The sequence below is a fragment of the Medicago sativa genome, chromosome 4 (genome assembly GCF_051527215.1).
Source record: "Medicago sativa cultivar Bolivia chromosome 4, Bolivia_mono, whole genome shotgun sequence".
NCBI classification, from domain to species: domain Eukaryota; kingdom Viridiplantae; phylum Streptophyta; class Magnoliopsida; order Fabales; family Fabaceae; genus Medicago; species Medicago sativa.
The window spans coordinates 80,514,986-80,530,709 of NC_140752.1; the positions used below are offsets into that span (position 1 = coordinate 80,514,986).

Sequence of the window (15,724 nt, forward strand, 5' to 3'; positions counted from 1 at the left end):
CTCCCTACTTTATTTATGTAACTTACTTTAGTTGTATTATTTAACTAATATATAAATTCAAATATTAGTATGTAAAATGTTGTTCGTCACAATTAATATTTTTAAAATATTAAATTTTTATAATTTTTTATTTTTATTATAAATAACAAAAATATTAATGATCAAAATTGTATATTAACATTTATTTAAAAACAAAAAAGTCGTTTACATATTCACATACTAGTATACTACACGAGTTCTTTCAGCTCTTCTTAAGGGCAATTGAATTGGTTGTAGTAAGTAAATAATCTGCTTATTGTTTTGCACCGCTATTAGGGACAATTTTACTAACCTATCCATTCCTCAATGATGTCTATATGATCAGTATGGTGAGTGCTGACTAGGGCTGGACAAACAGGTCCGACCCGTCCGAAACCGGCCAAACCGCAAGAAAATAAAGGGAAACGGGCGGGTCCAAACGGGTTCGCGGGTTGGGCGGGTTAAAAATCCGGGTTGTGTTGGTTACTGATGGACGGTGGCGGGGGGTGTGAATAGCCCCGCGGTTAACCAAAACCGAACCGATACACATAAGTCCATTACATATTAATACTGGGCTCACTTGTCTGGCCCAAATAATTTCCTCAACCCAACCCAAAACCCACTTCATATTAATACTAAAATTTCTCACACCCAAAACCCTAATCCTCATTCTGCGCCGTTTCTTCTTTCCTTCTAGCCTGTTTCATCTTTTCCTTTCCTTGTTTCCAAATTCCAGCAAACAACAACACATTCCTTTTATTTATTTATTTTTCTTCTCACTTTGCTAGACTCATTCATCTCCTTCATTTGTTTTAGCAAGTCACAGTACAAAGCCTTCATGTTACAAAGCATATCTGTGACTGTGAGACTCATTCATCTTCTTCCCAGATCTATGCGATTTTACCATGGAACACCATTTTCGCTATCCATTATTTTTTGCGAACACCATCTGCTTCCCCGCCGTTTCTTCTTTCGTCTCATAAAACCGTGTAAACCGAACCGCTCAACCGGTTAAACCGATAAACCGTCAACCAGTAAAACCGAACAAAAAAACGAACGAGTTTGGAGGTGATTCTAGCAACCGTGGGTTGACTCGGATTTGAGTTTTGAGCCCGAAAACCGGCCGAAACCGTCTGCTGTCCACCCCTAGTGCTGACTACTTCAATCTCATGACTTGTCTCTATTGGTTACGAGTTTTTAGGATTATGAAACATAGCGACATACATGAATTTCCAATTGGAATTGTGGAAAGATATTTTTGTTAGGGTCATGTTAACCAGTGTCCCGGGGCACGGGACACTGGTTAAGGAAACTAAAAAAATGAAGTTTTAAAATGAAAGTAACATTTTTTATGCTTTTGAAGTGTTGAAAGCACAAGTTTCAATGTAATACTTACTACATTTGACTACTTAACCAGTGCAGGTGGTTAACATTACCCTTTTTTTGTTATTGTGGGATACAATTGAAGTTCATATTTTCAATTTGAATGGTTGAACTCTTCCAAGGAAATAGACACCACCATCCCTAGGTTTCATTTTAAATGAAGTTATCTCTGAATTAATTGTCGAATGGCTGAAGTCTTCCAAGGAAACAGACACCATCACCATCCCTAGACTTTCAGTTGTTTTCTTGTCTATCGCTGCAATAATTTCTATTGGGTCTTGTTAATCGGTGTCCCGGGGGCATTGGTTAAGAAATCCAAAAGTAGAAAAATTGTCTTAAAAATATAAACTATTACTTTTAACCAACTAATTATTACACCACTTTTTAATAAAATCTTACTTTTTTTGACTGCTTAACCAATGCACCGGGGACACTGGTTAACATCTGTAGAAACTCAGAAAGATATAAAAGAACTTTTGTATTTCATTGTGTGTCTCAAGTACAAGTAGGTTGTCCTATTTATATTACAGGATTGGAGACAAATAAACATAAATAATAATTACACATAAATACTAATTACTCGTAGCATAATTACAATATAATTACAATAAATGGAGAATCATAATATATCTTAACATCCCCCCTCAAACTCAAGTGGGTGGAGCTTTAATCAACTTGAGTTTGGACACTAAAGAGCGGAAACGTCCTGGAGAATGAAGTTTTGTGAACAAATCAGCCGGCTGGTCAAGCATGCCAATGGATATAAGATGAAGTTCACCATGGAGAAGATGTTGACGAATGAAGTGACAATCAATCTCAATATGTTTGGTTCGCTCATGGAAAACATCATTGTGGGCAATTTGAATAGCACTGCGATTATCACAATATAGATCAGTTGGTGAAGACTGTGATGTCTCTAAATCAGCAAGAAGCCAACGAAGCCACAATATCTCAGAAGTAGTATCAGCAAGAGCACGATATTCAGCTTCAGTGCTAGAGAGAGGAGTGGAAGTAGACGGGATCGACTTAAACTTTGATAAGGAAGAGAACATTATATGTTCCCAAAAGACAACATGACGAGAGATGCGAATACGCTGGGATATTGGATCCCAACATCGATAACCTTTGTGTTCAGTGCCATAACTAAGAAAACAACACAGACGAGCACGAGGTTCAAGTTTAGTATACTCATGGGGCTGAAGGAGGACAAAACAAGCACAACCAAACACCTTAAGTGACTTATAATCTGGTGTAGTGGAAAAAAGACGCTCAAAAGGTGAGACATTACCAATGACAGAGGAAGGGAGACGATTGATTACATGGACAGCGGTAAGGGCAGCTTCACCCCAAGCGCTTTCTGGACAAGAGGCTGAGATAAGCATGGCACGGACTCAGTCAAGAATGTGACGATGCTTTCTCTCAGGGCGACCATTTTGTTGAGATGTATATGGACATGAAAATTCAGACAAGGTACCCTGCTCACTAAGAAAAGACAATAGTTTAGAATCAAGATATTCTATGGCATTATCTCGTCGAAAAACTTTAATGACTTTAGAAAATTGTGTTTGGATCATTTTGGCAAAATTAATGTAAATTTGAGGAAGCTCATGCCTGTTTTTCATCATATATGTCCATATAAAGCGAGAATAATCATCAATAAATAGAACAAAATACCGAGAACCTCCCATGGTAGGTGTGGGAGCGGGGCCCCAAATATCAGAATGCACTAGATCAAATGGTGAAGCTGAAATGGAAGTACTTTTATTGAAAGATAAGGCTGGTTGTTTAGTAGTTTGACAAGCAGTACAATCAAAAGACTCGTTAATGATAGATCCTAAATAACCTTGAGACACTAGAGGACGCAATTTACCGATAGAACTATGAGCAAGACGACGATGCCAAAGTTGAATGGAAGAATCTGTGGTGGCGGCACAAATGTTGGACTCAATAGGAATATGCAGTTCAGTGAGCTCATATAGCCTTCCGATCTTACGTCCACTCCCTATGAGTTGTCCTGTCCGCGGATCCTGCACACGACATCCAGAGGAAGAGATATGACATTTGTGGCTTACATGCATAAGAGATCCATCAACAGTGTGGATAGAACGGGTAATGTCATTTTTAGATAGGGAAGAAAATAAATGAGACATGGATATCATGTGGTTGCAACATGCTGAATCAAAATACCATTTAGAATTACCTGGTGTGATGGAAAGAGCAACAGGAGTATTACCGGAAGGAAATAGTTGTCTGAGAAGGGACTCAATATTTGTGATAGAAAATGTTGAATGAGAAGAATCTAGAGAATTCATCATTATATCACAGTAGAAATGGACTTCAAAAAATAAAGGTCTCACCAAAATGAATTTGGCCGTGAATGAGCTCCCAATACTTTTAGCAACTCCACACCTTTTTTTTTTTTTTACTAGTGTTGGTGGTTAATGATGATGCCACAAGGGAAAGTGTAACGTAGATGTGAGATATCACAGGCAGGGGCGGACCTGAACAGGGCAGGGTGTGGCAATAGCCACACCAGTCCAGGCCCAATTGTTTTATTATTAGTGCACCACACCAACAACCTAGTCCATCAGTTTTCTTTTCTGATTCCTATCAGCCAGCCCACGTTTCCTTCTTCTTTCCCATCCTCACAAGCACATGCACACCTCCTCACAAGATATCAAATTGATGTCATCACTTGGGGTAAATGTATATAGATTTTCAATTTCATGGACTAGGATTCTACCTAGTAAGTATCCCTGATTCACATAACTAGTTTCCACAATTTTATCTTTCAAATTAGATTCTTAATTAAGTCCTTGTTCATGAGCTGTAACAGGAGGAGTATACGGGGACATAAATCCAAGTGGGGTTATGTTCTACACCAATCTTATAGACAATCAGCTAGTTAGATGTGAGTAACACCATCCACTTAGTTCTTATGGAAAAAAAAATTGCCACACTGATATTGTAAGTCCAGGTCCGCCCCTGATCACAGGTGATGCTTTAAGAATGAAGAACAATTAGAAATTCACGGAACAACAGCGGAGAACAAAGAATTCGTACGAAACGAAACACTCAGGAAAAAAAAACTTAAAAATTAAATATAAAAGAACTTTTGTATCTTTCTGAGTTTCTACAGCATCCTCCATATCTATTTTTCAGGATAATGACATAAAAGATAACACTTAGCACTTTTTCTTCTCCCTCGAGAGTAATTTCCATTTATATTTTTATTTATCTTTTGAAGTTGATGTAATTTTTTTTGGAGAATCATGTTTAAATTAGGCTTTTTTTTTAATTGTTAAATTAGGCTATGTTGTTGTCCAAAAATAATACCTCGAGTGAAGTGGCAAGTATATTGTATGTATTTTTTGTCTATAGATGAAGAAGTGAGTACCATTGAAACTCCCACGCACAACTGCAAAATTTTAGGTGAAGTCTCCATCATAACAATATTGTGTGTGTGTGTCCACGCACGTATCACATGTGTGTTTTTGTAATCATGGCATAGGCGCGGAATTCTTAAGGCTTAATTACACTTTTGGTCGTCGCATTTTGATCAGCTCACGAAAATGGTCCTGCCTCTTTCAAATCAAACAAAACCGTCCCTCAACTATCATTTTTTTGCAGTTTTAGTCCTACCTCCTATTTTCAACTCCAGAAACGCAGAGAAATAGCAGTTTTAGACCTACCCCCTATGCTCAACCATGAAATAAACAAGGAATAAAGCATGTGGGTACAAGGAATCCACTTTATTCAACATACTAACCAAAAAAACCCTAATTTCTAAGATATGTTACAATGTAGGGTTTTTTTTTGATATTAAAGCAGATATATCATAAAGATTCATCGTGATTTTACAGAAATTACGTCTATTATGTATATCATAAATAAGAGGCTCGGTATAGGTGGATGTGTGAAGTAAGTCATTCACAATGGACGAGTAATGTGAACTGTTGAATGAGTGGTGTAATAATGCACTTTCAATAGGTTATACATTCTTTTCTCTCTCATCTTTCCGTAATTTACACGTTCCTTTCTTCCTTCTGTCCCATAATGAAATCCTCTGTACATTCCCTCTCTTCCCATCATAGATAAAGACTTGATCATAATATATATGGCTATGAATTGATCTAGAATAACTTGATCCGGACAAGATACTCATCATTGTTGAATCACTAAACTTAATTGATGAAAACCCATAAATCAATAGGGTTTTAGTCGGGGTTCTACAACATATGAATGTTATATATGGATACTCCCTTTTAAACACTCTCTCTAGCATTCACTCTCTTATTGGATGAAATTAATGTATGTCTCACCACTTTAAGTGGAACCCATTTCCAAAGTGTGACACCCACCTTGATTTAAACCAATGAAAAAGTGAGTGTTAAAAAGATAGTGTTACTAGCACTACTCTCTACAACAAGGATTCATGGTAGAAATTGCAATTTGTTTTAATGGACCCAATATCTTTTTCCACTATAATTACATGTTGTCATGTGTATTTATATGATCAAATAAAAATAGCTCAGAAATTGAAGCAATTTGGGGATACTAAAAATCAATACTAAATTTCAAAGTTGGTAGCAAAAGAAATTGGAACGGAAATTCACAGTGAATTAGTAAATTCTTAGTTGGTAGCTACAACCTACAAATGAGTGTAAAGAGGATATGTTGTGGAGGTAGAAGAAAGGAAGAAGAAACATAGACAAATGAGAGAGGGAGAGAGATATGTATATTCTATTAACAGTAGATGACTTACTTTACTCATCCACCAATTGCCTAAATAACTTATCAAACTACACCCTCCGTTTTAAAATGAATGTCGTTTTAGCCAATTGCACACAGATTAAGGAATGAAATGAAATAATCATTAGACATAACACTTTTACTAAACTGCCCTTGTTTTATAAGAACAAACAAACTTAAAGTTGCATTGAAAATTGTGTGAGAAAAAAGTTGGAGTATTTATTGAGGGTAAAGTTGAAAGAAAAAAAAATTAAAGTTGTATTGGAAATGTAAAATGACATTCATTTTGAAACAATTTTTTTGGGTAAAGTGACACTCATTTTGAAACGGATGGAGTATAATTATGAGACCAAATTAAAAAAATGAATAATTTAGTTAAGAGACTAAATGTTAATTTAGTCCAATAAAAATATAAGAAGTAAACATACCTTTAATTTCTATCTTTTTTTTTCCTTTTCTCGTGTGCCTTTCAGGGGCGGATGCGGGATTGTCTCTTTGGTGTGGCTAAATTTTATTCACATCAAAAGCTTCCTTCAAATGACGATATTAGACTCAATCATAAAATACACCGTAAAAGTTTAGTATTTTCTTCTTCAAACTTTTTATTTAACCCTTTTCAATTCAAATATAGTCGATTAAAGGAAATAAGAAAGTAATTCACAGTTAAAAAATATTTTATCAAATGATTTTCTAAAGAAAATTGTTAATGTTTATCGGTGGTGAAAGAAAGTTGTTAATTTAATATAATTAGAGAATTTTTTAAATCAATTTAGCATTATATACTTAATTATCATTGGGCCTTTATGAATAAAAAAGTTCAAACAAATAAATTGGGCCTAAATTAGCCCGTTATCTTACTCGACAACATATACATAAAATCAATTATTTTCAATTGTATCTTTCAAGTGGTATTTTTTGGTTATTTTCCTATTTTTATCTCAAAAATAAATGGAAACTTGGGAAAGTGCTTTATAAACATATGTATAAAAAGAACATATTTCATCTAGTTTCCTTATGCCCACTATAACCAGTTATTTCGGTTTTCTACTAGCAGTTTTAACAATAACCGCGGGTCTTTTTATTAGTCTGAATAAGATACGACTTATTTGATTTGAAATTTTGAGATGAATTGTAAATTTTGGAATTTTTTAGATATTCTATAGTTCCTTATCATGTCAATTGCCAATTCTTGGTCATTGAGATTCACGGTCAATACAGATTCCTATTTAAGGATAGATATTACCCCATAACCCTAAGATTTCATTTAATACTCAGCTGTTGCCTGCCTCTTTCAGCAACAACACATCTTCTTCTTCTTCTTCTTTCCTATTTCACAGAGATCCACAAATAGTGGGATCATGATATTTGCACAAAATCACCAACAATGTTGCGCTTCTTCTCCTTCTTGTTTACTATTTTGTAGAGCTAAACTCAAAAAATTTGTAAATTCTAATATATGAACCATAAGGTGTAACACGAAAAAAAAATTGAGAAAATCTGGTGTGGCAACAGCCACACTGTGCCTCACACAGATCCGCCCATGGTGCCTAGTAAAAAAACTACTCATAAAATATTAGCACCCTGTACTATGATTGATTGATTTTAAACAGAATATATTTTAAGGCACTCATTTTTATTGGTTAGATTTCGTATAGATTACATTAAATTTATAAGAGGCTCGCATAATTTAGTTGAACACGAATTTCAACTAATATAAAAAAAGTTCTCTAAAAAAACTAATATAAGAAAGTGTGTTTGTTAAATAGATAGTTTTCGCATTATTCTCTCTAACATTTTTTTGAAAGAATTATTCTCTCCTACATTATTCTTTTAAATATTAACCTCACGGCGAGTTTTAGCATGGGGAAATTGCCAAATTTCCCCATCTTAGACCAATTTTGTTTTATCTGTGTTATTACCTTGTACTTATGTGTTATTATTACCTCTACTCCTTGTTTTCCTATATTTCAATTTAGACCCCAATTGTTTGGACTTTTTTTATTACGTGTAGAAACTTTTTTAAATTTTACTCTCCTGTTAAAAAATCTAATATTCTCAATATTCTCAAATCTCATACAACTGCATTGTACCAAAAAAAAAAATCTAATACCCATTGTCCAACCCCATTCTCAAATCTCAATATTCTCAATTGTTCTTCAGATTTCAAATCCCATACAACTGCACTGGTATACAAGTGCCGTCTTTCGCGTCTTTGTAGTCGTTGTTGTGTTTTAGATTGGATCTCGTTGGTTCTTGCTCAATCTCGGTTGTTGTTGTTGTTCAATCTTGCTGCACCGTGAATTTTGAATGTATCTTAATTACGGTAAAAATTTCTATTTTAATTAAAAACAATCCCTTCTAATTTGAATTTTATAATTCATTTCATAAAATTATAAATTCAAATAGAACTCTTTTTAGAATAATTTTTGGGTGGGCACAAGAATTTGGACCCTCTATTTGGTCACACACACACACAAAAATGGACATGCAATAATCATTTGAAAATTAATTATTATTTAATTATTATTTTTTCTAATTTTTCCTTTTTATGTGTGTCTTACTAAATAGAGGGCACAAATCATTGTTTCCAGTTTCCACCCAAGAGTTGCTCCTCTTTTTAAAAGTACAAAATTGATTCTAAAGGAAGTCATGTTTAGGTTATTTCAAAAACTTAAATAAATGAAATATATATAAAAAATTATAACAAAACAAATCGAGTGGAGCGTTGAGTAATTCAACCGATTTGAGATAAAAGTTAAAGTTTTTGGAGGTTTGGAGTTCAAATTCGAACAAAGGGGTAAATATTAATCTACAAACTACTAACATGTATCAAGTTTTTTTAAATAATAAAGAAAAATGAAATATTTATTTTGATAAAAAAATAAAAACAATATGGTAAAGGAAAATAAAATAACACCGTTATCTATATATTCTAAATCTTGTAACCAAAAAAAATATGTTCTAAATCTATAAATCTTTAAAAACGAGGTGATTTGTACAATTTCAAAAAATAGTACATTAGTTTCTAGGAAAATATTTGAGAGCAATCCTATCCATTGGTATTTAATAGTATTAAATCAACAGCCCTTGTTAAATTGCCCTAAGATGGGAAAATATGTCAATTTCCCCATTCTAAACGTTGCCTCACATGCATTCAGAAGATTGATCGCATATTGGGGTCAAGACTCAAGAACACCATGTGAGAAAGTTCCAAAAAGAACATTTGAGAAAGGTTGCGGATGTTGGAGAAAAAGTCTGTCGAGAAGTTCAGACCCAACAACCTAGCATTCTTCTAGAAATCATGACCAACTCATATATTTTTTAACAACACTATGTATGATCATTTGAACAGCAGAGCTCACAAACCCCTCATAAAAATAGTTCTCATTACTTTGGGATTTAATTTGAATGGCATGGCCTAAAGAAGGGAGTGTCATGACCCTTCTTACTCTTAGTTTTTTTTCTTTTTTTTTTTTGTGCTAACCTATATTCGTGCTTAAGAATAAAATGTGAATTTTGAGATTGATTTCAAATTGGTTGGAGATGCAATTAAGCACAACAAAAATGATGTGTAGGACATTGGCTTATTGATTTCTAAATGTGTGGAAATTCGTATTTTATAATAGTTCAATTTTGTCGATTATATTTTGAATGCGGTGTAAAATATTTGGGTAAAATAACAACTAATCATTTAACCGATCAAATGATTATATGACAACTAATCATTGAATATATAATATAAATTTTTTATATACTAATTAAAATTCTTAAATAAAAGTTTGATTTTAATACATAATGTAAAAAAACTACATCTAATCATACGTTTAAAAATAATAATGATAATTAAAGTGAAATGTTTTTCATTATTTCCCAATTCGCGGCTGCTATTCATTAATTTTTTTAAGACAAAAAAGATAGAAAAACGACATGAATAAGACTCGTGGAGATCACAAAGCCTCCACCTAGAAGACACGCAATTCCCATTCTCCACCAAGTCCCACCTTCCAGGATTCTTTTTTGACCAAACTCTCTCTCTCTCTTTTTCATCACCATTGCGTAATAATAAGACCATATACGAGTAAACGACACTTCTCTCTCTACAACTGCTTCATTCATTTCTTCCTCCCCCAACTTTGGACACAGATCTTCCTCATCACACAATGCGGAATTTCCAATTCTTCCAACGTTTCTCTAAAACCTTCCGTGACTATGACTCTCAGTTCAAACTTGTTCTCCTCTGCACCACCGTAAGGTAAGAAGATGTCATCAACTTCTATTCAACTCAATTTTTCTCTTCCTTCTGTTTTATCCACTTTAGAACAAGATTCCTTTAATTTAGCCGTAACGCCGATTAAATTCTACTTAATTATATTCTTAGCTAATAATTAATAGATCTACGAAAATTTCGGAGACGTGTCGTTATTTGATCGACAGTATTAAATATTTTATTTATGAATTAATTATGGTTTGGTTGATGCAGTGGCGGTGGTCTTTTGGCATACGGTGAGGCTGTTGCTACATCTGAATCGGTGCCGGAAAAGAAAAAGGTGTTAGTGCTGGGAACTGGTTGGGCAGGAACAAGTTTCTTGAGGAATCTCAATGATCCGCGATATGAGGTTCACGTCGTGTCTCCTCGCAATTATTTTACTTTCACTCCTCTGCTGCCTAGTGTTACTTGCGGTACCGTTGAGGCTCGCAGCATTGTGGAACCCGTCCGTAATATCTTCAGGAAGGTCAGGAATCTCAAGAAGATTAAAACATTTTTCTTAGCTCTGTAGCACTGACACTTTTGATGGAATGCATGTCCAGTCTCTGACATGATAAATGTGATTACGTTCAATTAATTAGTTTTCTTTCAAATTTTTACCCATGTTGACTTGTTTGTGTCAGTTTCGTGTCCGGTATGTGTAAGTGCTTCGGTGTTTCTTACTGGTGCATTACTATTATGAAATTGTTCATTTGTTTCATTAGCATGTGACATAGTTGGATACATTCAATTTCAAACTATTTACCTATGGCGTTATTTACAATAACAAATCACTGTTATTAACAGTTAATCATAAGCTGTTGGGTTTGGTTGGCCAAATTAATGTTTGTCTTATATGACTGCATGCCCACATGTACATGAATTTTTTTTATTTTATGGCATCATTGTGCTGTACTTTCTGTAAATTATTGTACTTTATGTAAATTAAACTTATCTTTTGGTTCATTTTTTTTTATCTGGATGCGATATAACTGAAGATTGTCAGCACTATTACTTGTGAAAAATATCATATTTTTGTTCATTTATTGGTTCATCTGATCCACACTTGGGATATTTTGGCGTCTAATTATAAATAGAAGATACATTTTGTGGTGATTAGATTGCACATATAGAAGAATTCCGTTTAATGCCTTAGTTCATTACTAGTGGATATAACTGGACCTTTTACTTGTTTCCATTCGAACAGAAACATGTGGACTCTCAATTCAGTGAAGCAGAATGTCTCAAGATTGATGCAGTAAACAGAAAAGTTTACTGTCGATCTAATATAAACAATAATTTGAATGAAAAAGAAGAATTCGTCGTGGACTATGACTACTTAATCATAGCTGTAGGAGCAAATGTCAACACATTTAATACTCCTGGTGTCACGGAGAATTGCCATTTCTTAAAGGTAAACTTTTTCTTTTTCACGTAGTGTTTCACAGCATTTTTTGTGGACAATAAAAAGCTTTGTGCAGTTAAGAAATAGTTAGTGGAGATGAATTGGTCAAAATCCAATGATGACTAAAGTGTGATTGCATTTTGTTTGTCCATGTTTTTTTGGTTTTTAGTTATCTCATGTACATGTGTGTGCATTGTACAGGAAGTTGAAGATGCACAAAAGATTAGAAGAACTGTAATTGACTGCTTTGAGAGAGCAAGTTTGCCTAGTGTGAGTGATGAAGAGAGAAAGAGAATTCTTCATTTTGCTATTGTTGGAGGTGGTCCAACTGGAGTGGAGTTTGCAGCCGCACTTCATGATTTTGTCAGTGAGGATTTGGTCAAATTATACCCTGGGGTAAAAGATTTAGTTAAAATCACGCTCCTGGAGGCTGGAGGTCATATCTTGAGCATGTGAGCGTCAAACTCTTTAACTTTATCATTATTAGCAGACATGCTTTGTCGTCCATTATTTGCATCTATGAGTACGCATTTAGAAATCGATTTGATTTGGTGATGGATTCTTACATGTGCTGGTTGGGTGGTTTTGTCATTTAGAACATAATTACGAACTAATACATTTTTATTCTCATGCTTATTTTTTAGGTTTGACAAAAGAATAACAACTTTTGCTGAAGACAAGTTCAAAAGAGATGGTATTGATGTGAAAACAGGATCCATGGTTGTGAAAGTATCTGGCAAAGAAATTACCACTAAAGAAATGAAAAATGGAGGAGAAATTACTACAATTCCATATGGAATGGCTGTCTGGTCAACTGGTATTGGCACTCGTCCATTCATAAAAGATTTTATGACACAAATTGGTCAGGTGTGTTTTCTAGAAAATTTGACATATACTTGTTTTGATTCATAATTCCATGTCATTTTTCTCTTGTGCTCTGTACTTCATTTATTATTTACTTGACATTGGTTATTCTGAACAGATTAACAGACGTGCCATAGCTACTGATGAATGGTTGAGAGTTGAGGGAACCGACAATGTGTATGCACTTGGTGATTGTGCTACAATAAACCAGCGAAAAGTCATGGTACCTATTGGCTGATGCTATTTCTCCATCATTTATTTAATTAACACAGGACATTCTTACTTCCTAGTGTCTTATACTTTTCCTATATTCCATTCTTTTGGATGGACACATTAATATCAATACATATTGAGTTTTTTTTCAATAGTTTGATGTTAAAACTATACACAGCGCACACATCTTGCAACTTTGTGCAGTATTTGTGCCTGCATTTCTAAGCTAGCTGAGTGTATTAAAGACAATTCTATGGACGATCTGGGATACTGTGTCAAGTTTGACCGTTCTTTGAATTTCAAATGTTACCTCTCTTCCTGCTGATTGTTAAATTGAATTTCGGCATTTTAGGAAGATATTGCGGCAATATTTAAGAAGACTGATGCAGACAACTCAGGAACACTTACACTCAAAGAATTTCAGGAGGTAATGAATGACATCTGTGAAAGGTACCCTCAGGTGGAGCTATATCTAAAGAATAAACAGATGCATGGCATTGCTGATCTGCTGAAGGAATCCAAGGGAGATGTTAAAAAAGAATCTATTGAACTCAATATCGAAGAACTCAAGACCGCTTTTTCCAATGTGGACTCCGAGATGAAATTTCTTCCTGCTACAGCTCAGGTGCATGTCATATTATTTTCCTGTAGCATTCACTTTAATGGTATGTTTCTGCTTTTGTTTGTTTGGTGATATGACTTTGGGTTTTTGAAACTACATATCAGGTTGCATCTCAGCAAGGCACCTACCTGGCCAAATGTTTTAACCGGATGGAAGAGTGTGAAAAAAATCCAGAAGGTCCTATTAGATTTAGGGGAGAAGGGCGTCATCGGTTCAAGCCCTTCAGGTAACTTGATCATGTTAACTTACTATACTAGATCTCAGTGTTATCAAATGGCAGTATGGCGAGAGGGTTTTTACCTCGCCGATATGGCGGATTTTTCCACCATACCCCATCATAACCGTGGATGAAATTGCAGAATTTTGGGCCTCCGCCACAAACCGCCATCCGCCATAGACAACGCTGCTAGACCTTTACTTTTATCATTCTCTTTACGTTGACACGTCGATGAATGATTCAATGTTTTTCAATAGTTCTCCAATGTTTCCTCATCAGTGCATGTTTTATTGTTCCTCAAGGTACAAGCATTTAGGTCAATTTGCTCCTCTGGGAGGCGAGCAGACAGCTGCACAGCTACCTGGAGATTGGGTTTCAATTGGACACAGCAGTCAATGGTTGTGGTATTCTGTCTATGCAAGGTATATTAATTTGTTTTCACTGAACTACTATATTCTTAAAACTGTTAGTCTCTAACGTCAAAAAAAAAAAAAAAAAACTGTTAGTCTCATAAGGCATTATGATTAATAAGTTATTAAAGCTGCTTCTAATGCATTGAACAGCAAGCAAGTCAGCTGGCGCACAAGGGCGTTAGTGGTGTCAGACTGGATGAGACGCTTTATATTTGGGAGGGACTCGAGTCAAATCTGAAGGATATTTAATATTTTCCAGATCCCTGCATTGGCAATATTGAAGTGTTCTTCAATCTTGAATATATTTTGATATAGGAAAATTTCTGTTTCAATTCCCGATTCTTTGAATAACGCAAGCATACTCTCAGCTGGAATATCAGTGCTGGGATTTATTATCATGACTTGCCACTTTTAACTCAATGTACGAATTTCTTACATGCCCCTTTCCCTTTTTGTTTTGTGCTTCTGGTATTGGAATTGTGGCATTAGTGGATCTCCGAGTTTTGCAGATCTATTTCGGAGATGCCTCCGGATGTTAGTTTTTCATGTCAAATCATTATTGTTACTTCTGCTCAAGCTTTGATGTAGTGAACTGGCAGAATGAATAATCATTTTAATACATTATTATATTTCTTCTGTCTTTGTCATTTGCAATTGGTTGATCCATGTTCAAAGTGAAGTGAATCTATTTCCCAAACTAAAATGAACAAGTTTGACTGAGTGAACAAGTCCCGATTAGTTTTGATGTGATCTTGTTAAGATGAATGCCGTGACTTGAATTCAAACCTAGGATATTCCACTTATGTGTGTCAGTTTTCAAGTAGTTATTATCATTCCGTCTATTTACCAAATTTTATGAATCGTCAAGCACCAAAAAATAGTAACTACCTCTGAAGGAGCCAAACCTTTCCACAAAAACATTTTTTTAAGTTTCACTAGAAAATCTGGCAACCGAGAGCTCAAATAGTCATGCAAATTGGACTGCATCATCAGAAAGGGATACAAAGGAAAGAAAGTTATTGAACTCTAGCATTGGTTGTTCTTCCCAAACAAAAAACTTCATTGTCTAATAAAATTTCAAGACGCAAGAGTCATCTACCCAGCTTCCCAAATCCAAAATTAAGTTGATTTAGTAGCGGTCAATAAAAACAATCTCGGAACAACTTCTTTTAGAGGATTCCATCCCATCCCATATAATATCATTCTAAAACGAAACTGAATTAACCCTTTCAATCTTCCTCTTTTAAGACAAAAGAGGCAATATCCAAGTTTCTATATACTCCAACAGTGCATAAATCCCACCATTAAGAAGGAGAATTAACACCTCTTTTCCATACTTGTCTCCATATATAGATAATTTGCTGCAAGTAGATATCTCTTCTCCTTATTTTTTGCCCCAGAGAACTGATAATGAACTCGTTTAAAGTTTAAACCAAAAACATCTTCTTTTTTTTTTTTTTTGTGGTTTCCAGAGTTCGAACCTCAACCTTAAGCTCACGTCGACAAACCAAACACATCTATCACTACTTGCTAAGTAAACTTAAACAAAACAAGGACATATATAATTTTCACCCCCAAAACATCGTTGTAT

The 15,724-nt window shown here is 34.7% G+C and overlaps 1 protein-coding gene across 1 annotated transcript; it reads left to right on the forward strand.

Moving 5' to 3' along the window:
- The first annotated feature begins 10,252 nt into the window (after positions 1 to 10,252).
- Positions 10,253 to 14,780, forward strand: LOC146932470 (external alternative NAD(P)H-ubiquinone oxidoreductase B2, mitochondrial-like). The gene is made up of 10 exons (XM_085704153.1): positions 10,253 to 10,405; positions 10,634 to 10,886; positions 11,607 to 11,813; positions 12,006 to 12,256; positions 12,449 to 12,671; positions 12,787 to 12,891; positions 13,234 to 13,506; positions 13,608 to 13,729; positions 14,023 to 14,142; positions 14,284 to 14,780. Exons 1-10 carry the CDS (start codon positions 10,314 to 10,316, stop codon positions 14,369 to 14,371), a joined length of 1,734 nt encoding a protein of 577 aa, XP_085560279.1. The 5' UTR covers positions 10,253 to 10,313; the 3' UTR covers positions 14,372 to 14,780.
- The last annotated feature ends 944 nt before the right edge of the window (positions 14,781 to 15,724 follow it).